Source organism: Salvia hispanica, chromosome 2 (assembly GCF_023119035.1).
Source record: "Salvia hispanica cultivar TCC Black 2014 chromosome 2, UniMelb_Shisp_WGS_1.0, whole genome shotgun sequence".
In the NCBI taxonomy this organism is placed as follows: Eukaryota; Viridiplantae; Streptophyta; class Magnoliopsida; order Lamiales; family Lamiaceae; genus Salvia; species Salvia hispanica.
This window is the reverse complement of record NC_062966.1, coordinates 30,692,689-30,714,314: the sequence shown is the minus strand read 5'-3', so window position 1 is coordinate 30,714,314 and position 21,626 is coordinate 30,692,689. Positions and strand designations below refer to the sequence as shown.

The following is a 21,626-nucleotide window of genomic DNA, read 5'->3' as shown; positions in this document are numbered from 1 at the left end:
AGATAAATGGACCCTCAATCAAATGGCCAACAAGATGATTCCACAAAATCTTTAAATTTTTATCTTAAACTATTTCATTTTTATATAAGTTCAAAAGTATCTCGAGTTCGATCTCACTATTATTATTATGATGTTTAATCTAATTCTATTTTGTGAATAAAATTATTAGACAGATTGATTACCTGTTATACTGGAAATAAAATTCAAATGTATCCTAGTGACACGTGAGAAAGTGTAAATCATGGGGGGGTTTAAAAATTTATTGTATAAGAGGTTGTGGACCACCAAAATTACACAAAAGGAATTTGCCATGGTGTGAACACTAGTCCACAAATTTAAATGTTATTTGCATCTCATCACATTATAAAAATGATTTCTAGGAGATAGAAATTTGCTTAAAGGGACTTGGGCCATCTTCTTGAGTTGGACCCTTTTTCCCTAATTTCTCAAAAATCATCTCTCCACCTGATTTCCTTCTCACCTTCTCTCTTAAGTCTTATATATACATACACACATATATAACTCTCCATATAGAGGATCGATCCTTCCTTCCAACTCTTTCAACTTAGAGTGCACAAGAGAAGAGAAATAAGTAATGGTATGAGTCCCCTTTTTCTCTCCCAAAATGTTTTAATAAAAAAATGAATCCCTTTTTTTCATACTTGTTCACTCGGACAAATCTATGCACTGAAAATCATAGTATGATGATTTTGTTCAATTTATGTCGGAATCTAATGATTAATAGATGATGAGCAGGAGGTGGAGAACACGTGGCATGGCTATGTTGATTGGAGAGGAAAACCAGCTGCCAAACACAGACATGGCGGCATGCTTGCTGCCTCCTTCGTTTTGGGTACCTCTCTCTCTCTCTTTCATACACACACAGAAATACTGTGAAAAGGGATGGGAATTCTCTCATGATCTCTCAACCAACAAATTGCTTTTTAGCGGTTGTAAAACTTTTTCTTTTATTGAACCCAAAGATATATAGGAAATTGTGATTTTTTTTTTTGTGACATGTATTTTTCTACTGTATAATCAATCACCTCATTACTGCATGTATTTTTCATTTTATGAATAAAAAATGTGGGCAGTTGTGGAGGTGTTGGAAAATTTGGCGTTTCTGGCGAATGCGAGCAACTTGGTGTTGTACCTTGCGCAATACATGCATTTTACGCCGTCTGGATCGGCAAACGCCGTTACGAATTTTATGGGAACGGCGTTTCTGCTGGCGCTGCTTGGCGGCTTCTTGTCAGATGCCTTCTTCACCACATACCAAATATTTTCAATCAGTGCACTCATCGAATTTCTGGTAATTTTGTCTCCTTTTTTATTTTATTTTGTTCTAAATGCTAGATAAATTTAATTTCGTGATGTCACAAAATTTAGCTGTTTAGGAGTTGTCTGTATATCAATTAACGCCCACCGAAATCAATTTTTGTTGGGAAATGTGAAGAGATTGGATATAGCTTAGTAGGGAGTAGTATATTTCGAAAATAAATGCTACTCCATTTCATTAATGTGTATGGTGCCTTTGTGTCAAATTGCCAACATAGTAAATATAATTTTTTTTTTCTTTTACATGAAAGATTTGTGATTATATTTAGGAATTGGTATTGGTGCTGCTTTTATATATGAATTAAATTTAATTCATGAATCTTGTAAATTAAGTAATTTGCAGAACAAATTCTTTGAGGAAAGTTGGAAAAATTGTTGTGACAGCACTTGGCAACTTGCTATGCTTTCTTAATTGGTTGCAAGTGATTTTTGTGCAATCTTTATTTTCTTTATTCTTTTTCTATACTTTTGACTAATTTGTTTTTAAATTTGAAACCGCTTTTATTTTTTTATTTAAAAAGTTGAAGAACGACCAAAGTTTGTGATCTTTTGTTGAATAAATCGATAATGAAAACTGTTGAGAACATTTATGGTATCCTACTCAACTACAATTTCCGGCTATAATAAAAAAAATTTCTACCCAAATTAAAATTTCATAAAATATTGTTCTTTTTCACTAATTTAATTTGTCATAAAATATATTTCTTTTTCATAAAATATTGATTTTTACTATTGAATAATTGCATGAGTTTCATAAAATTGTGATGAAATATCTCGTTATTTAGTTATGTTTATAGATGGTGTTAGATGTTTAGAAAAACAAAGGTTAACTAGTAATCTATGACCATAACTTCTATGAATTTTAGATTGATATACTTTATTTATTTTTACTTGATTTTACTTTATTTATATAGCACCAAGTTATTTTTCCTTTCAAGTTATATACTGTATTAAGAAAGACCTTAATTTTTTATTTATCTTGAAATTATGTTTGTGCATCATAAAAGTTACCCCTCTTCCTAATAAATTCCTATTAGAAAAGTAATAATCATATTAGCAATAATCCATGTAAGTGTTGTTTTTTAGAAATCTATTTTTGTAGTAATACGTTTAGAGATGTGAAAGTATAATTTAGCATTACCTTTTATTTAAAATAAACTGAAAGATGATAAATAAAAGCGGCGAATGGCATTCATTAATTGCATGCAATGCATTTAGGTACAACTAGGATTAAAATTGACCCTATCTTTTTCTTATTTTATATTTTAGGTTTGTCACATTAAGACAAAAAGACAAACTTCATTTTCTCGACCCTTGATTTGAAGTTTGAAAATATTTTGCTTCCCAATATTAACATTTATGTGCCATAAAACCTAATCTCTTAACCAATGTCTTCTCGCCACTAGTCCATAATATCTTCACATTCCCTATGCACCACGTAATTCAGACATTTCTCTGACTTTGAGAAAATTTGAAAATCACTTTATCATAAATAATGCTAATTACATGCATTAAATGTTTTAGAATGCAATTTCTTGATTGGTTCATAATTTATAAGATAGCGTTATTAATTTCATGAAAGTGTTTTTTGTGCACACGTGGCTCTCACTCAGATGGTTGTTAGATTACGCCACGCGCACGTTGTTTGGTGACATGTACATGATGTTTATGTATCAATACTCATAAATACATGTCATGTTGTGTAATGTATTTTATACTTTTATTTTAATAATTATGAAATTTATCATGCAAAATTTTGTAATGATATTCTGTGGCACCTATTATAAGTGATATGTGATGACAACGACGTGTACGTGTACATGTCATCGATACATATTATTAACATACTGATAACACCAACATAAGTCATTTGTATACATGAATAAAGATAGTATTTAGTACACTAACAAAATCTATATAAATTCATGCTATATTATCTCTATCAAAGAGGGTCAAGATAATTTTTCTTAACTTGATGACCAGCATTTAGTCTACATCACATTTCATATTGACAAAGATTAAAGATGCATTATTGTGTGTACTATCCCATGGTATGTATAATATGTGCTGCTTTTTTCTTCTTTTTTTTCTTCTTTTTATCTCGACAAGAATATGTGCTTACTTTTATATAAAAGCAAAACTCCACTTGTAGTAGTTTAAAATAGGCGTACCGCATATTAAAAATAGTTGCCATTTGAAGCCCAAAAGAATTACCTAAGTACCAGTTGAAATTCAAAAGGTTATAGTCCGTAGATTTTGTTGTATTTGGACCTTTAATTTATTGTTATGTCTTTCTTAGTGTTACTTCTATCTTTAATATTGTTGGTATTTGCCAATGTGAACAGGGCCTAGTACTACTCACTGTGCAAGCACAATCAAGCTCCTTAAAACCACCAGAATGTGAGGCCGGAAGCCTGGATTCGCCTTGCCGGCAAGTTCATGGTGCTAAGGCTGCAATGCTCTTCTTAGGCCTCTACTTGGTGGCTCTAGGCGTTGGTGGCATCAAGGGCTCGTTACCTCCCCACGGGGCAGAGCAGTTCGACGAGAGCACCCCACAGGGAAGGAAGCATAGATCCTCCTTTTTCAATTACTTCGTATTTTCCCTGTCGTTTGGTGCCCTCATCGCGGTCACCCTTGTCGTTTGGATCGAAGATAACAAAGGCTGGCAATGGGGGTTCGGAATCTCCACACTCACAATATTGTTGTCTATTCCAATCTTCCTAGCTGGCTCCAAATTTTACAGGAACAAGATCCCTCAAGGAAGCCCTCTCACAACAATATCCAAGGTAACATTTTTTTTGACAAGTCCATCCATGAATCATGATTATAACTAACTAAACTGTGTGCAACAGATACTCATAGCCTCCTTGCTCAACACGGGCACGACTAACGCGGTCACAAGCATGGCTGCGAGCCCTTCTCCTACAACACTCCACGACGGAGAGAACAACAAAGAGACAACAGAGTCACCACTAATATTCGACTCTCCATCTCAGAGCCTCAAGTTCCTCAACAGAGCAGTTGAGAACAAGCCAGCTTGCACCGTGCTGAAATGCACGGTGCAAGAACTGGAACAAGTGAAGATTGTACTAAAAGTCCTCCCAATCTTCGGCTGCACGATCATGCTCAACGCCTGCCTCGCTCAACTCTCCACCTTCTCGGTCCAACAAGCCGCCACCATGGACACGAAAATCGGTTCCCTAAAGGTCCCCCCTGCCTCCCTCCCTGTATTCCCGGTCGTCTTCATCATGATCCTCGCACCCCTCTACGACCACACCATCATCCCATTCGCTCGCAGACTAACCAAGTCCGAGTCAGGGATCACCCATCTACAACGAATTGGTGTCGGCCTAATCCTCTCGGTAGTGGCAATGGCCGTGGCCGCGCTAGTGGAGATCAAACGCAAGAGAGTAGCGACCTCCTCAGGGCTGATCGACTCGACCAAACCCCTACCTCTAACGTTCTTATGGATCGCGTTCCAGTACCTATTCCTCGGATCAGCCGACCTCTTCACCCTAGCCGGACTACTAGAGTTCTTCTTCACAGAGGCGCCTCCCGCCATGAGATCCCTAGCGACGTCCCTCTCTTTCGCATCGCTAGCCGTCGGATACTACCTAAGCTCTGTCATCACGTCGATTGTCAACAATGTGACAGGCGATTCAACCCACAAATCTTGGCTCTCAGGCAACAACATCAATCGTTACCACCTTGAGAGATTCTATTGGCTCTTGTGTGTGCTTAGTGGCTTGAATTTCTTGCACTATCTCTTTTGGGCTACAAGGTACAAATACAGATCCGTTGGATCAAACAAGTAGCATTTTCGAACAAACTCAAATTTTGGTCATTTTGTTTAGAGTATGTAAATATGAATCCAATGACTTGCTTGAAGCAGTGAAGGAGATCATTTTACATACTCTGACTTTTTTTTTTTTTTTGCTTTTGTTAATGTTGCAAATGTTTTCATTTAGCACTTGTATAATAATCAGTTTCTTGATCTTGAAATGGAAATTGATTCGGCACATTGTTGAGTTCCCTGTTATTTATGAAATGAGCATTATAAAAAACAATACTTTTTATAAAAATTTAAGGGAAAAGGAGAAGCAAGATGGCAGTGAAATACAACATGAATTTTCTTATCATCATCTTCCAAAAATCGGCAGAAACAAAATATTTCCACATCAGTCCTCCTACTTTTACATTTTACTCATTTAGCACCGGCTCAGCTAATTCTGAGCCAAACGCTATGACATGGTACGCCCTGGTGCACCACAAACAGCATATAATAACCCGGCGGGGCAACATTGGCATTTGGCGGCGCGCGCACGGTGACCTTATAATCGAAGGAAGAGAGCTGTTGCACGTTCTCAATGTACAACACGAGCAGCCTCTGATTCATCGCGAACGAGTGCGTGGTGAAGGAGGGGGCCACCATTGTCACGATGCACCTCGCCACATCCTGAAACAGCCCCAGCCCGAAGCTGATGGCGAATTGCTGACCGTACGATACGACCCCGTCTGCGGGCCCCTCTATCGACAGGATCGAAGGGCGGAGGTGCGAGTACGCCGCGCCGAGATACGGCGGCGCGAACGCCTCCAGGCTCAGCTCCGTGGGGTACTCCACGCCTGTGAAGTTGTACCTCACGTGCGGGTTGCTCCCGCCCACTAACACGCTGCCATCTGGCAGCAACGTGGCTGCTGAGTGGTACAGCCTCGGGATCGTCGTCGGGTTGAGCACCGTGAATCTCCGGGTCGGGTCTGGCTCGTCGGGTCGGTACATCACCGGATTCAACACCGGGTCAGACGCGCACTCCCACCCGGCTGAGCCCCGGGCCGCTCCGTTTAGAATGATCACATCTCCGCTTGGGAGAAGCAGCATGTCGGCCATGACCCGACCCATCGGCATGTCCTCCATCTCCCACTTCGGGTCCGGATCCGTGACCCGGATCCTCCCGCATGATTTTGCCGCCAAATTGAATATACCTCTCATTGCCTTCAAATACGATCCACCCCACGCGCCGCCGCAAACCATCACATCCACCGCCACAGAATCGTTCCCCCCCGTCAGCTTCAGCGGCAGCATCGCGGAGGATCCGGTAGCCGGATACGACCTCTTCTCGGCGGGAATCGGCGGGAATTGTCTGACGATTCTGTTATTGTTGTAATCTAACAAAACGGAGCGGCGGTTAGCGAAGACGAAGAGGTTTCCGTCGGGCAAGAGGTGGAGGAAGGGGTAAAGATTATTCTCTTCCTTGGGATCGGTGGTTTCTTTGAGGAACGGAAACCTAACGGTGGCGGTGAATTCATTTTTGGGGAAGAATTCGTAGCTGAAAGCTCTTCTCCCGCCGAGGATGATGATGCGGCCGTCCGGTAAGATTTGATCGGAGGCGTACCATCGCTGGACGGTCAAATTCTGCTTCAGCTCGATCCAATCGCACTGGCCGTAGGTGCAGGGCATGAAGAGGCGGATTTTGTGATCGCCGGCGTGGTATCCGCCGGTTTGGATTAGGGTTCCGTCAGCGTTGAGGGCGCCGGAGGAGCACCAGACGTCGGTCTGGACGATGAGCGGGCGGAAGGTGTTGGTGGTGACGTCGTAGAGGAGAGAATGCGCGGAGCAGTCGACGGGGACGGCCTCGTCGTTTCCGCGGCACTCCCCCGGCGGGAGGGTGAGGTTGGAGAGGCCGAAATCGGTGCGGTCGAAGATGATGACTTTGTTGTCGTAGAGAAGCTGCATATGCATTGCGGATACGCCGATTGATTGCTGGAGAAGCATCCACTCGCCGCCGCCGGGGACGGTGGAGTAGTGGGAGATTTGCTGGCGGAGGAGGGAGGTGGAGGAGTAGTTGCGGTGGAGTTGGGATGACGTTGGAGGGTGGAGAGAGAGGAGGATGAGGAGAGAGAAGAGGGAATGTAGAGAGAGATTCTTGGCCGCCATTGAAGAGGTTTCTTGAGGCTTGTTTCTTGATTTTGATCACTGCAAATATTGTGGGCGGAATTCATGGTGAATGGAAATCCTAAATTCAAGATTGGCTATATCGTAATCTATTCCTTTTGGAATGATTTTGTCTATAAATATAATCGTGTTATTAATGTGAGTTATTTTTTGTGTTGCGATTCCCTCACTGTGCGAAACTACTTCAAAATTCTTTATTACTATAATTGATTCTAATATATGAGAATTGACATCATTTCGATATCAAATTCATTATTACTGCATAATTGATACTGTGCATTAAAGTGAAAAATAGCGATAATATCAAGGCATGCATGCATGCATAAAAGTAATTCAGTGTGAACATCCAATAATATTTAAGTGATTCAATGCAAAACATCCCTTTCTCTCTGATTCAAAGAGTGTGGTCTCACTAGCATAGAATTTGTCGATTCTTAATTAAATGATCAGAGGATTATATGGGGAATAGTCCCTACTTCTGTCAATGGATATCCTTGATCTAATAAAAAAAAATCCTTTAATTATCTTCTTTTTAAAGTTTTATGGAGTATTTGTATGATAGAATTTGTATTGTATATTTTCATCTTTAATTGGACATTAATGTGGTATATTTCCATCACTATATTTGAATTAGACCAGATCCATCTTGTTCTGCATATGCGAGTAGCTATGAAATATACTACTATATGGATTAAATTAGCTTATCACATTTTAATTCATGATAGTTGTACTTTAACTAATTAATACTCTGTATATTTTTATCGTTGATACATAAATCAAAATTTTAGAATAGGTGTTAAAGTACTACTCCTTCCGTCCCAAGATAAGTGACTTGTATTCTTTTTTGGGTGTCTCACTATAAGTGACTTATTTCCATTTTTAGCAAAAAGTCATCTCTCTTACTTTATTCTCCACCTACTTTATTCTCTCTTCTCTCCTCTACTTTTCCCTCTCTCATACTTTACTCTCTCCACTTTAACTTATTTAAATACCATTTCTTAAATCCCGTGCCCAAAAGAAGTAGGTCACTTATCTTGGGACGGAGGGAGTATCATTTATACATGTTCAATAAAAAAGTTTCTAAGTTTTTTGATCGAACTATGTACCGAGAATAATTTTTGCATCGGATTGGTTGATTCATCTGCATAATTCCATTAAACAATAAATAAGTTCTTTAATAGTATACTAGCTAAGTTTATATGTTTCACCACCAAATATTTGCATATAATGTTATTTTCGATGAGTATCAAGTATCAACAAAGGGTAACACGAATTTTTAATATGTGTTCGGTATACGAAATAAGAAATGAAATGGAATTATAATTTAATTTCAAATTCTTTTTTTTTTGTTTAAAATTATATACTCATGTTGTTCAACTGTAACTGGGACATTTTTAATTCGACACATGATTTTATGTAGAATTTTTTTTAAGTAAATAGAGAAAAAAAAAAGAGAGATAAAAAAAAGAAGAGAGAGTGAGTATTTAGAAATGTGTCATTTGAGTGAGATATTTTAAAAAAACTTGTCACTTAAAATGGGGCGGAGAGAGTAGTATGTGTGTGTGCATGCACAGTTCGTATAGTGTGTAGTATGTGAGCAGTGTGTGTAGCATATGAAGCCGCCTAATTTTATGTTATAATTATATGGAATTCCAATTATCTAGTTATGATATGAAATTCAAATTGTGAAATTGAGAAGAATTATTAATTGTAATTCAATTTCAAATTCAAATATTTTGAATACCAAACATTGAATTTGGAATTGAAAACTTCAATTTCTACCTACTCAATTCCATAATATTGAAAGAAATGTTAGTAATTTCAAACAACCTTACCACGAATTGAAAGAAATGTTAGTAATTTCAAACAACCTTACCACAATGTGATCGAGTTTAATCAACTTTTTCCAATTATTCTCAATTCCCATGCATGTTATCTCTAATTCTGTTATTTTCTTCGTTTAAACTTCAAAACCAAAAATATCGCCTCTAGCTAGCTTAAGAAAATAGCATTGTTTGCATGATAAAAAAAGAGAAGTTCTACCTTGTAAACAATAATTGATTACTCTCCTTAGAAACGTAAGACATAGAGGAATTTTTGGAAGTATAAGAACGACAAATTCTATTTTTAGCAAACCATAACAAAAGTATAGAAATATTTCCCCTATCAGAAACTAACTGGAATTGGAGAAAAATATGTCCACATTTCAAATTTGTTAAAAAATTAAATAATTAAATTGCAGTGAGCTCCGGCGATTCACCGTTATCCGGCGAACTTGTGAAAATCCGGTTCATTTATCGAACCGCATCGCCCGCCGTTTACGAAGCGCCAGCTTCACACGAGGTGAGAATGTTCTCGATCACTTTTGATTTTCGCGATCAATTGCAGCCTTCAATTCTCTTTGCTGCATGCGACTTAATTGCCTAATTGAATTGTAGAAGACGTATATCACTTAGTTTGTGCCGATTGTTGAATTTGGTTACTTTCTGCGTGATTTTTGATGTTGCTAATGTAGGTTTTAATGTGTGGAAATATATTTAGCTCATTGATGATTTAATTTTGGGGAAATTATAGTTTTTTTATGTATATTGCACCCAGCGCTTTGGCAAGTGAGAAAACTGGATGAAATTTCATTTTTACAATGAGAATTTGAAATAGAATGTTGGATTTAAATGTCGAGTTAGAGTATTCCAGTGTGTGTGTTTTCTGTCGTACAGTTTGTGAATTTGTGTTGGTGTTGCAGTAAGCATTTTGGTGGAGAATTCATCTTTCGCAGCGTTTAATGACCAGAGCTGAATTGTTCTTTAGTAAAAGGATAATGTATTGGGAGATTTAATTGCCAAAGATACATTTCCATAGAATGGCACCATGGAAGGTCTAAGTGGAAGGGGTTGCTTTCAAATTGATGGCGATATTGATATCCCTGAAGATGACGGATTGATAATCATTGCAGAAGATAGTATGGTCTCTTGCTTGATCTTAATCATTTGAATTAGTCAGTTATTCGTAAACTATTATAATACATGATTAGCAGTAAAATCTTCTTTAAGCTTAAGTTCTCTGTTTCACTAAGTGAGAAATAAAAGGATATATGAAAACAAGAGAGGATTAGGAATTTAGAATGTAATGAATTTTGAGCTATAGTTACTCTGAATGTTTCTACATCAACTTTCATTTTCCATATGATGATTTTGTTAAGTTCGGTTAGTTATTTCTTGCAAACATTAAAATACTTCTCCATACGGTTTTAACTACTATTTTGCTTTTCTCAGGAGAATCCCCTGACAATTGGCCAGACGTAGTGGATATACATTCCTACCACACTTTAGATCGTAACTTTGTTCTTGCTGGTATCTGTTCAATTTTTTAATCCTTTATAAGTTATACTAACATATTTCTAGTTTTCTCAGTTACGTTCAATATGTTGGTTTTGATTATAAACATTTGTCCATGTCCTCGGAAGGTGAACAGGTCCGATTATTAATATGTTTGTCTCCAAATAAGCGTGGTTCAGACACTTTTAGGCCTTCAGAGAATGTGGTTGGACAAAGGTCCTCAAGAGAAAATGAAAAGTTTGTAGGAGGTACGAATTCAGTTTCGCATTCACAGTATGCAAGCACTGAGAAGCCGAAAGATAAAAATGGTGAAGCTAGAGAGAATCCTCATTCACAAAAGAATGCCTCAACTGGTGAATCCATGCCTGAAAATGATGATCAGAGGAAACACACTGATCAGTTGTTACAAAGATTTAAAGATTCTCATTTTTTTGCTCGAATTGCGGAGTCAAATGAACCTCTTTGGTCTGAAAGGAGTGCACAAGAAGCATGTTTCAAGTTAATGGAGACTTGTAAAGAAAAGTTGATAGGAGATTCTTCAGATACTGCACAGACTCTGAAGGACAAGAATCCTACTACGAGTGTTGTGATTGACAGAGGAGAATTGCATTCCCCCACATCTGGGGGAGTTGCCCGGGGTGCTGCCAAGTGTTGCTCCCTTCCAAATGGAGAGATAGTGGTATGTTTTTCAGAACATGAAAAAGAGTTTATAGTATTTTGTCTTCTATTTTTTATTTTGTATCCTAGGAAGGTTATAGTTGCCATTGTTATTTCGGGTTTTAGAGGGGTACAGAAATGATACATGTTTCCTAGTCTTGACCATGCAAATTTGCAACCACAATACTATGGATTAACCATTTCTATTGGTTAACATTCTCATTAAGGAAATGTATGATATAGCAGATACATTATGTCTTCTTTGGTTTACTAGATAAACAATATTGTGGTGTTTTAGGATCAATCTAACTGTAAATTGTAAAATGAAGTACATAGAAGACATTGTGGCGTCTAACTAGAAGCTGTGATGAGGTGTATACCTTTGTGTAGCATCTGTATACTTTTCTGCTAGTCATGTCTTACATTATGTGTTATGGTTCGTTATGAATCGTCTTTTATTTTTTCTAAAATAATTTTCCTTAAGTTCTATCTGTGACTATTTTCTGTTTCATGTTTGGAAGGATGCAGGTGATTTTACAGGTAAAGGTTGGGGTTGAGTTTATGTCGGATCCGGTCATCGAAATACTTCAGCTCGACAAATATCATGAAAGAAAATCATTTTTTGAGACTCAGCAAGTTCAACCTTCTTTTAATAAAGATCCTTATAAAGAATTGCTAAATTGGTTGCTTCCTGTGAATAATGCTCGTCGATCTTCTGCTCGTCCTTTATCTCCCGAGTCGAATTCCAGTCCCTGCCCAAGCATGCGGAACTCAACCTCAAAACGCTCAGTGTCTGTATCTTCTGCCTCAGAGCTTTTTTCTTTTGGTCATGCTAGGAGTTATTCTATGTCCTCACTTCAGCTGAATAAGGGACTACCAGAAGCTGTGACGAAAACCAGTGCTAGATCAAGCTCTGTCCAAGAAGATCAGTATCAGTATTCATTTAGGAGTTTTAATGATATTGAGAATAGTGGACATGAAAAGCTACTATCTTTCCGTGGTGTGCCATTAGTGCCCGAAAGATTTTCCATTCAGTGTGGTCTGGAAGGGCTTTTTACTCCTGGAAGAAGGTGGAGGAGGAAATTTGACTTGATACAGCCGCTGGAAATTCATTCCTTTTGTGTTGATTGTAACACAAATGATCTTCTTTGTGTTAATGTAAAGGTGTGAAATCTTTCGTCCTCTATTCTTCACTCTCTCACATATCCCTCATTGCGTCTAGTTAGTTTAGTGGTGATGAGTTTGATCTCTTGCGGATTGAATTGAACGCAATGATATCTAAAATGTTTTTGCAGAATGTTTCTCCTGCATATGCCCCAGATGTAGTGGTGTTCATAGATTCGATAATGGTGGTTTTTGATAAGGTCTCAAGTAGCGGACCACCATTACCTTTACCGGTTACTTGCACTGAATCTGGGAATGACTACAGTTTACCGAATTTAGCACTAAGGTTTTTGTCTGCTTCACATCTGAAATTTGAGTTCTTGCATCTAGTGGATGATCAAACTTACTCTCAGCACTTGATGTCAAATTTAATGATATCGTCATCTTTTTATTTGAATTTTTTACAGGAGAGGTGAAGAGCACTCTTTTATTCTCAAACCAGTAACAATGTTATGGAAGGATCCAAAAGTTCAGACCCATAGTAATTTGAGACGGCGTCGCACATCAACTCGAGCTGCTAAATCGTGTCCGCTCCCCTTATTCAATACTGAGTGGAAATATAGCGAAGCACCTGCTGTTCAATATGCAGTTCTTGTATCATGTCGATGCAACTATACTGGTATAAAGCCTCAAACTCTGTAATCAGAATGGTGAAATGTAAGAGTCTTTCTTAACAGTATTTTCCCATATTTGTAGATTCAAAGCTGTTCTTTCGGCATCCAGTCAACTGGAAGCCTCATTTTGCAAGAGATCTCTTGATCTCTGTTGCATCTGATACGTCGAGCCGAACAGTTGCATCTCATGGAACTCATCTACCAGTTCAGGTATGCATGGATTGTAGCATTTTCCCTCTGTTATAAACTTATAAACCACAAACTTCATCTCAAGTGGCTCAATTTCAGGCTGTATCTGTTCAAGCATCGAATATGACGCTTGATGATCTGACATTGACAATCATGACTCCAGCACCAGCACCAGCACCATCAAAATCACATTTGAGTTCATTTCCAAATCAGGTTAAGGTCACAAAAGACAGACCACGAGCAGATTCTATTAGTAACCAACTTGCGCCCTTATTTGATGTGACTCCGAGCAGTGATCTGAGCTGCACGCACTTGTGTATGCAGACTAGAGTTCCACTAGGGTATGCTACATTATACTTTCTAACCTTATGCTATTGTTTTCAATTTGTTGAAAACGCCTTCAGAGTTGGTTAACCTGTGCACCAGATGCGTTCCTTCTCAATCCACCGTGGCCGTCAATCTTGAATTACTCCCTATGACAGATGGAATAATAACTCTTGATTGCCTACAAATCGGTGTTAAGGAGAAAGGTAGTGACTTCTCAATCGTGTTTTCCATTTGCTTTATGATTAAGCTTTCATTTGTGTACGACAGGCTGTGCATATAAGCCAAATCACGCGTTGAAGATTGTTGCAGCTTCATCCGCTCCTCTGTTATAACGTAAGATTAACTAAGTTTGTTTGTGCTGCTATTGTGGTGCTGGTCTCTTAACTGCCGTTGTTGCACTCGCGATCTCGACTCAATGTACGAGCTGATTTGAACTAACCGGCATAAATAATTAGTACTAGCAAAACCCTTTTCTTCAGTCGAGTGGTTTATACAGTATCAAGCGACACTTGGTATGAATGTTTTAGATCTAAGTCAGTGTGTGCTCTAAAAGTTCAGCATTTCTTTCAATATTAACATAGTCACAATGTGTAAATTTGATGTAATGCACATGGAATGGGATGATTTGCAATATTTCCTTATAACTGGGGGAATGCTTTGCAATATTTCAATTAGAGGTCAAGATGATGAAGAGATTTGTGACATCTCTACTTTAGATATAGTTAGAGAAACTTTCGCAACATGATTCATATGGTGCAATCACTAAATTCAAGGATTATGAGATCAAATCTCCAACAAATTTCTACATGGAAACACAACTTGCTTCTGCATCACTCATAGTCCAACCTCATTTAATTAGGTGAATCAACAACTGCAGCTCTGACCTTTTTGGCAACATCATGCCCAATTAAAAATTATTGTCCGTGCAAATAAATGAGCACGACCCTCTGTAAGTCTGTATCTATCAATCATGAAAAGTAACACTTCATCGGTATATAAACAATAAACTTGCACAGTTATGATGTTTTAAAAGTCAGTACCACAAGCTACTTTTCAGATTTACTATCATATTTATTGTTGGGTGAGGGAGGTATCAGAAATGACTAATCATGAACTGATTTTTTGTTAGTCTGTTAATTGTTGTGATGGTGCATTTTCGGAAAAAAGAGGATTATTGGGTCACAATAGTCAAATTGTGGAAGCAATTGTGGTGCATTGCGTAGTGATTTTCTCCACTTAATCTTTTTTATTGAGACAATTCAAGTCTTTTGTACTGATGAAAAGCAACCATTTCGAACTTGGGAGTTTTCAATTAAAGTGGTTAACTGGGAAATTGCATCACACCAGAAGCTAGTTCACTCTTCATCATTAATGTAAACTATTTTGTCACGATAATTTATATACTACTCCTAGTACTTATTTATAAATAAACATGATCAATTGCATAAAATAACAGTACTTTGAGTTTTACTCATTTTTCGATTTATAATATAATTTTAAATCTTGACATAGTAATTTTAAATTCCTATTACCGGTCGATCGAAGTCTGCTTGAACTTCGATAAAAGTTAGGCCATGTCAAATTGTAAAACAAAAAATTAAGTGAAAGTGATGTATATGTATTTATATAATACTACTATGTAAAACCAGTGTTATAATTCATTTGAGACTGAAAAAGAAGGGAAAGAGTAAGCCAAATTGAGGTTAACATTATCAACTTTTTTCTATAATTAAAGTGGGATGTGGACTATCCAATTATGAGATTTGGAACTCATATAATTAATTACATGAAAATAAATTCTTATTTTTTCTTAACTAAAGAAATTAGAAGATCGTAAGTTATATCAACAAAATAAATTACAATATAATCAAGGGATAGAGTTGTCTAATCATTAGTTAATCAAAATAAACAACAAATTCAACTCACTTCACATCAGCCAGACATTCATCGAATAATTAATTCAGGATGCATGTATGTTGTGATATGTTTAATAGAGTATAGATTTGTGTATTGATAATAGTATTTAACTAGCAGAGACAATCGCATTATTTAACTAACCCTAATCCTATCTGAAACACTGATTTGGCCAAGTAGAATAAGACCGGAATGATTCTTCTTTTTTTCTAGGAAGTAAAATTATAAAATTAAATGAAAAAAGAATTTGTATAAATCCAGGCGCACTCACGCGCGTGAGGCAGCCAATTTCTAAACGGGTGACACGTCATCCATATAGTGGGTCCCGCCTATAATTCTCTCACATGCCCGAGCTGCCCTTCAACTCCACTTCCCACTCCGTGAAAACTAACCGCTCAATCCCCCCGAAGTGTTTTCCTTTCCAATTTTGCCCCTCACTTTTTCCCCACTCCTTTGTTTGGTTGGAGAGAAAAAGTACCGAGTTATAAATGATTTTTTTTCTATCTACATTATCCACTTGAATTTGAATGAAGTATAATAACATACCAATATAGTCACTTTTTTACTTCATTTTCCAACTTTTTTTGGTACTTACAGAGCTAAAAACTTAATACAATACTTACTCAAATATTACTCTCATCTGTCCGCAAATAGAAGTCCCATTTTTTCATTTTAGTCCGTTCGCGAATAGGAGTCTCGGTTCACTTTTATCATAAATGGTACTCCCTCCGTCCCACAAAAGATGTCACACTTGTGGGACGGCACGGGATTTTAGGAGGTTTTGTTTTGTGTGTTAAATGGAGAGAGAAAATATAATTTTTATATTTATGTGAGAGAGAACTTTTTCCAAAAAGGGAAATGTAACATCTTTTGTGGAACAAACTAAAAAGGAAAGTGTGACATCTTTTATGGGACGGAGGGAGTATTAGGTCCCACCTTCCACTAACTCATTCAACTTACATTTCATTTAAAACTAATATAAACAAGTTGGACATTTATTCTACTCACTTTTTCTCATTCACTTTTCTTATCATTTCTTAAAACTCGTGTCGCCTATAAATGAGACTCCTAATGGCGGACGGATGGAGTATTTGTTAAGAGAGTTCAAATTTTGTCTTTCATTGTAGTAGTGCTACGTTAAATTAAACAAACTTTTTTTGTTGTTATTGTTGAGATATACTATGTGTATTTTTTATGTGAAAATGTTATTTCCTCGCTTCAAACATAAATATAAATAGAGAAACGTAATTTCACACATCGATATGTAATTAAGGATGAAAAACATCCACTGATAAAAAGGATGAAAAACTACTACTATAAAATTAAAGATGATAGCTATTGTAATTATGAAAAAGAACAGATAAGACATAATAAGAGTAAAATAAAAGACATGGTAATAGGTATGGCTTCCCATTCTCTAAACAAATTTGTTTAAACAGAGAGAATTATAGGATGCCTAAATGTATGTATCCAATATTCCAATATTTTAGTACTTATACTATTATCTATTACTCCCACTCCCCTATTATCATGATATAGGAGTAATTAACAACGTCAATTGTCGTTATATATACAAACACAAAATAGACTATAACATATCGATAATATAAGATTATATTATTACTATTTTTGTCTACAATCTCTTTGGATAATCAACTGAGTCTTGACATATTTCAGTGTATTTAAATATGAACTAAAGTAGTACATTTACATCACAGTGTATTTAACGAAATTAATAACATAGGACAGATTTAATCACACCCTTTTCCATATTCCTTCCAAAAATCAAATAAGAAAAAAATTAGAAAAAGACAAAACAACGTTTACTATTTGTTTCGTTTAGACAACCTGAGGGCAATTCCGGTATTAAAAGTTGCTGCCCGTATTCTCCGGGCAGGCTGGGATTTGCTTTATTAGTCTTAGATTCTATACAAAAAGCAACAAACCGATTATTCACACATTTTTCTGTAATATACTTTGCTTTTCTGTTTCATAACATTATTAAATTATTATTATTATTACACATCACACAACCAAACAAGTTAAGAATTACACTAATTTTAATTGTGAATGATTACTACTAGAATAACATATACTCCATTAAATTTACATTTCTATTTTTTTCTTCTTTCAGCAATTGAATTTGGAGCTGTCAAATTTTGTGTTTGGAATGCCTTTTTAGAAGAGGAGACATTTCTGGGGTGGTGGCACTGTTTCATTTTTATATACGGAGTACTCGTTTTCTTTATTTTTCCTTTTCCAAGTGAGATTGTAATCACTACTGCTATTATTTTTACCACTATTTCAACTTGATTCCAGCTTTGCTTGTTGCATAGTGCAAACTTCTCTTTTTCATGTATGTGATCTGCAATCACTGAGCTCTTCGTACCCCCTTCCCTCTGTGGGATTTTCAGCTCATATTTTCAACTGGTTTTCTCCAATTCTCCGATTTTTTGTTGTGGGTTTGAATTTGATAGGGGAAAAATCGTTTCTTGGAGGTAGGAGGAATATTCTGGTAATCTTTTGTGGTGTTTGGCTCGAGCTGCTTTTTGAGCTTCTTTTGTCCCCAAATTCTAATTCTTTTGGGGGATTTTAGAACAAGGAAGATATTGTTAATTGGAGATTTGGGTTTCTTCAAAAGTGGTCTTTGACTTAATTTCTGAGATGCGTATGAGTTGTTTGCGGTGATTCTGTGGGATTTGGATGATTTTGGAGTAGTGTTCAAGGGGGAGTTGGGAAATTTGGGAAATCTTGGAAGCTTTTGATGATTTTTGCTTCTGTGGAAGATGGGATTAGCTGATGATAGCATAAAGGTTGAATCTTTGGGTGTTGAGAACTCAAAGGGAAGGAAGAAGGGAGGTGATGATGCTGTGAAGGAGACTGGCTGTTGGATTAAACTGAGGTTTATTGGCAGCTGTATTTCTTCAAGATCTAAAGTTGATAACTCTCTTAGTGGCATCAGCACTCATGGTAAAAAATCCCCCCTTCTCTATTGATATAGTAGTTATATTCTGGTTGTTATTTAGTCCAATTTTAACTTTTTTGTTTCATATCTGTTTAGTTGATTTTGTGCTCCAGAGTTGTTTCTTTGTGATGGGCTTGTTTGTGATCACAATAATGTGTTTGGAGGGGATTGTTTTTGGTAGATCATTATTAGGTAGATTTATTGTTTTTGGTACTTTGATGTGAATCTTCTTGTGGGGATATTAAGGAGGTGGGAGTAGGAAGAGATTCTGTTAGCAACAATTTAGGTGGAGTGAGTGAGGGAGCATGATAAGAGCGTTGGCGAATGTTGGGAGTGTTTAGTCCTAGTTTGTTCATTAAGCATGGGCGCGGAGATAGAATTAGGTATGCAATATGTATAATGTATGTTGAATTTTTTAGTGGAATAAGTGGTTTTGTTTGAAGAATTATGTTCATATGAGGAGTTTTAGGGATCTTTGGTTGCCTTTATTGGGACATTAGTTTGGCCGATTTTGTAAATGAATGATATACGGAAAATACGAGTTTTGAGATTGACTTTAGGATTCATTGTTTATATTCAAATATATCTATGGAAAGGCCAGACTCTATGAATTCACACGCACGCGCGCGCGTGTGTATAGAAGTCGGTCCAAAATGCAGCTCTTGTTCGTGAATGCAGAATGCTTTTATCATGTTCTTCTAAGTATTATTTAGTAAACTATGCTTTAAAACTCTTGTTGTGCCTCAATTGTTCTGTTTAAATAAATATGGGATCTTGCAATATATGGTAAATCTAAATGATCAATCGTCAGAGTACCAGTTTAGGCTTTATTTTGATGATGCTGTTTGTCATCTATTATGGTATTCCATTAATCATTTTTTCATCTGCCAATTTGATCAGAAAGTAAATCTACGAATGGGACAAGTGTAGATAAGCCGGTTGCCCCGGTAATCCCATCCACCACCACTAGCAATGCCGAGAGCAATTCTTCAAGCAGCAAACTCGAAGAAGAACTCAAAGTTTCTTCCCGGCTGCGTAAGTTCACGTTTATTGACCTTAAAATGGCAACTAGGAATTTCAGACCAGAATCTCTCCTTGGCGAGGGGGGCTTTGGTTGTGTATTTAAGGGGTGGATCGAAGAGAATGGCACAGCTCCAGTTAAACCTGGGACGGGACTAACAGTTGCTGTCAAAACCCTGAATCACGACGGACTTCAGGGTCACAAAGAATGGCTGGTCTGATGCTTTCCCAAATTCTATTTTCATTGGGTGCTCGTGTTGTTTGTTGTATATGTATACGGTATTTCTAACTTGCTATTTTGTTTGGCAGGCTGAAGTGAACTTTTTAGGCGATCTCATACATCCTAATTTGGTTAAACTAATAGGCTACTGTATTGAAGATGATCAGAGGCTACTTGTCTACGAGTTCATGCCCAGAGGAAGCTTGGAGAACCACCTATTCAGAAGTATGCACACAGCCTTCTTTTGGTGTCTCGTTCCTGACTTCGTTTGTTTCAAGTTTTTTCGTTACTTCTTTATATGCATGTTTTATATATCTCATCTATCTCTTGCTGGTTGAAGACATTCTTGGTGTTTTATTCAAGTCGGACTTTCGAGTAATTAATATAGTTCACTAATAGTTTTATTATTTTTCGACATCTTTTCTAATAGCATCGTGTCTGACCATTGTTAATTCCAGGGTCGCTGCCACTTCCGTGGTCTATCAGAATGAAAATAGCTCTAGGAGCTGCTAAGGGGCTCGCTTTTCTCCACGAGGAGGCAGAAAGACCTGTGATATATCGCGATTTCAAGACATCTAACATCTTGCTAGATGCTGCAAGTACTTTAACCTTTGGTCTATGTATATAATTGCTAGATCTCGAGATTTTTGTTTGACGGCCCTATCGCATTCTTTCAGGAATACAACTCCAAACTCTCCGATTTTGGACTTGCTAAAGATGCTCCCGACGAAGGAAAAACTCACGTGTCTACACGTGTGATGGGAACTTACGGTTATGCAGCCCCTGAATACGTAATGACAGGTAAACGAAACTTCATTTCTCATTCGACCCATCAAGCATAGATTGTTTTTATTTTCTCGATCAAGCACGATTCTTTGTGGTTGTGTCGAGGTGTCGAACTCCATACAGTATGTTTACTACTATTAGGTCAATCTATTACATATTTTGAGCTCGTTCGATCTTGTAATTGTAATTGCCGAACTCTATGTATTTTCGATCTAATCTATCACCCAAAATGAAACCGTAAACCCTACATCGTCTCCGAATCTATGCAGGGCATCTTACGTCAAAAAGCGACGTATATAGCTTCGGTGTCGTCCTACTTGAAGTGGTCACAGGTCGGAGATCAATGGACAAGAACCGGCCGAACGGGGAGCATAACCTCGTGGAATGGGCTCGTCCGCATCTAGGTGACCGGAAACGCTTCTACCGTTTGATAGATCCCCGCCTCGAAGGCCACTTCTCCATCAAAGGCGCCCAAAAGGCCGCCCAGCTCGCGGCCCGTTGCCTAAGCCGTGACCCCAAAGCCCGGCCTCTGATGAGCGAGGTCGTCGACGCCTTGAAGCCTCTCCCGAACCTCAAGGATATGGCGAGCTCGTCGTACTACTTCCAGACGATGCAGGCCGACCGGGTCAGCGCCAGCCCAAACGGAAAGAACGGGCTGAGAACGCACGGGTCGTTCTCAAGAAATGGGCAGCAGCAGCACCCGAGAAGCCTCTCGACAGCGAACGGGTCCCACGCCTCACCGTACCACCAGTTTGCTCATAACTCGCCGAAACCAAACGGTAAACAATAGCTAGTTTGTGTTGTTGATGGGGAAAAGAAAAAGGAATTTGTGTTGTTGATGGGGAAAAGAAAAAGGAATTTGTGTTGTGGTAAGAAGAAAAACGAGATTTTTAGTGTTGTAGATAGTGTCTCTTGCAAGTTGGGGCTTCAACCATTCCTCGCCCTTCAATTCATACACTACCAAATGTTTTTGATTGATTTTCTAATTCATTTTTCCATCTCATTCTTTGTTGGATTGGGATGATTTCTTGTCAAAATATGACCACTTTTATATCTAATGCAAGTTCTTCTGTTGTCGAAAAAATTGGACTTTGTCCATTTTGCTACAAATTGAAAATAACGTTAATTATTAGTGCAACAATTTGTA

General features: G+C 37.6%; 4 protein-coding genes across 4 annotated transcripts; 3 read left to right on the top strand and 1 right to left on the bottom strand.

The window, feature by feature from the left end:
* Window positions 1-392: 392 nt before the first annotated feature.
* LOC125206068 (protein NRT1/ PTR FAMILY 4.6) lies at window positions 393-5,366 on the top strand. The gene is made up of 5 exons (XM_048105349.1): window positions 393-598; window positions 757-853; window positions 1,095-1,312; window positions 3,684-4,124; window positions 4,191-5,366. The coding sequence occupies exons 1-5, from the start codon at window positions 596-598 to the stop codon at window positions 5,151-5,153; spliced, it is 1,722 nt and encodes a 573-aa protein (XP_047961306.1). The 5' UTR covers window positions 393-595; the 3' UTR covers window positions 5,154-5,366.
* Window positions 5,367-5,455: 89 nt separating this feature from the next.
* LOC125206780 (aldehyde oxidase GLOX-like) lies at window positions 5,456-7,270 on the bottom strand. Its single transcript, XM_048106005.1, has one exon. It carries the CDS (start codon window positions 7,268-7,270, stop codon window positions 5,558-5,560), a length of 1,713 nt encoding a protein of 570 aa, XP_047961962.1. The 3' UTR covers window positions 5,456-5,557.
* Window positions 7,271-9,455: 2,185 nt separating this feature from the next.
* LOC125205654 lies at window positions 9,456-14,276 on the top strand. The gene is made up of 11 exons (XM_048104715.1): window positions 9,456-9,631; window positions 10,032-10,247; window positions 10,561-10,638; window positions 10,752-11,302; window positions 11,809-12,444; window positions 12,576-12,730; window positions 12,852-13,063; window positions 13,141-13,268; window positions 13,347-13,588; window positions 13,674-13,777; window positions 13,842-14,276. Exons 2-11 carry the CDS (start codon window positions 10,157-10,159, stop codon window positions 13,904-13,906), a joined length of 2,262 nt encoding a protein of 753 aa, XP_047960672.1. The 5' UTR covers window positions 9,456-9,631; window positions 10,032-10,156; the 3' UTR covers window positions 13,907-14,276.
* Window positions 14,277-17,612: 3,336 nt separating this feature from the next.
* LOC125205655 (serine/threonine-protein kinase PBL34-like) lies at window positions 17,613-21,516 on the top strand. The gene is made up of 6 exons (XM_048104717.1): window positions 17,613-18,458; window positions 19,354-19,688; window positions 19,783-19,918; window positions 20,152-20,288; window positions 20,371-20,494; window positions 20,749-21,516. Exons 1-6 carry the CDS (start codon window positions 18,275-18,277, stop codon window positions 21,267-21,269), a joined length of 1,437 nt encoding a protein of 478 aa, XP_047960674.1. The 5' UTR covers window positions 17,613-18,274; the 3' UTR covers window positions 21,270-21,516.
* Window positions 21,517-21,626: the final 110 nt, after the last annotated feature.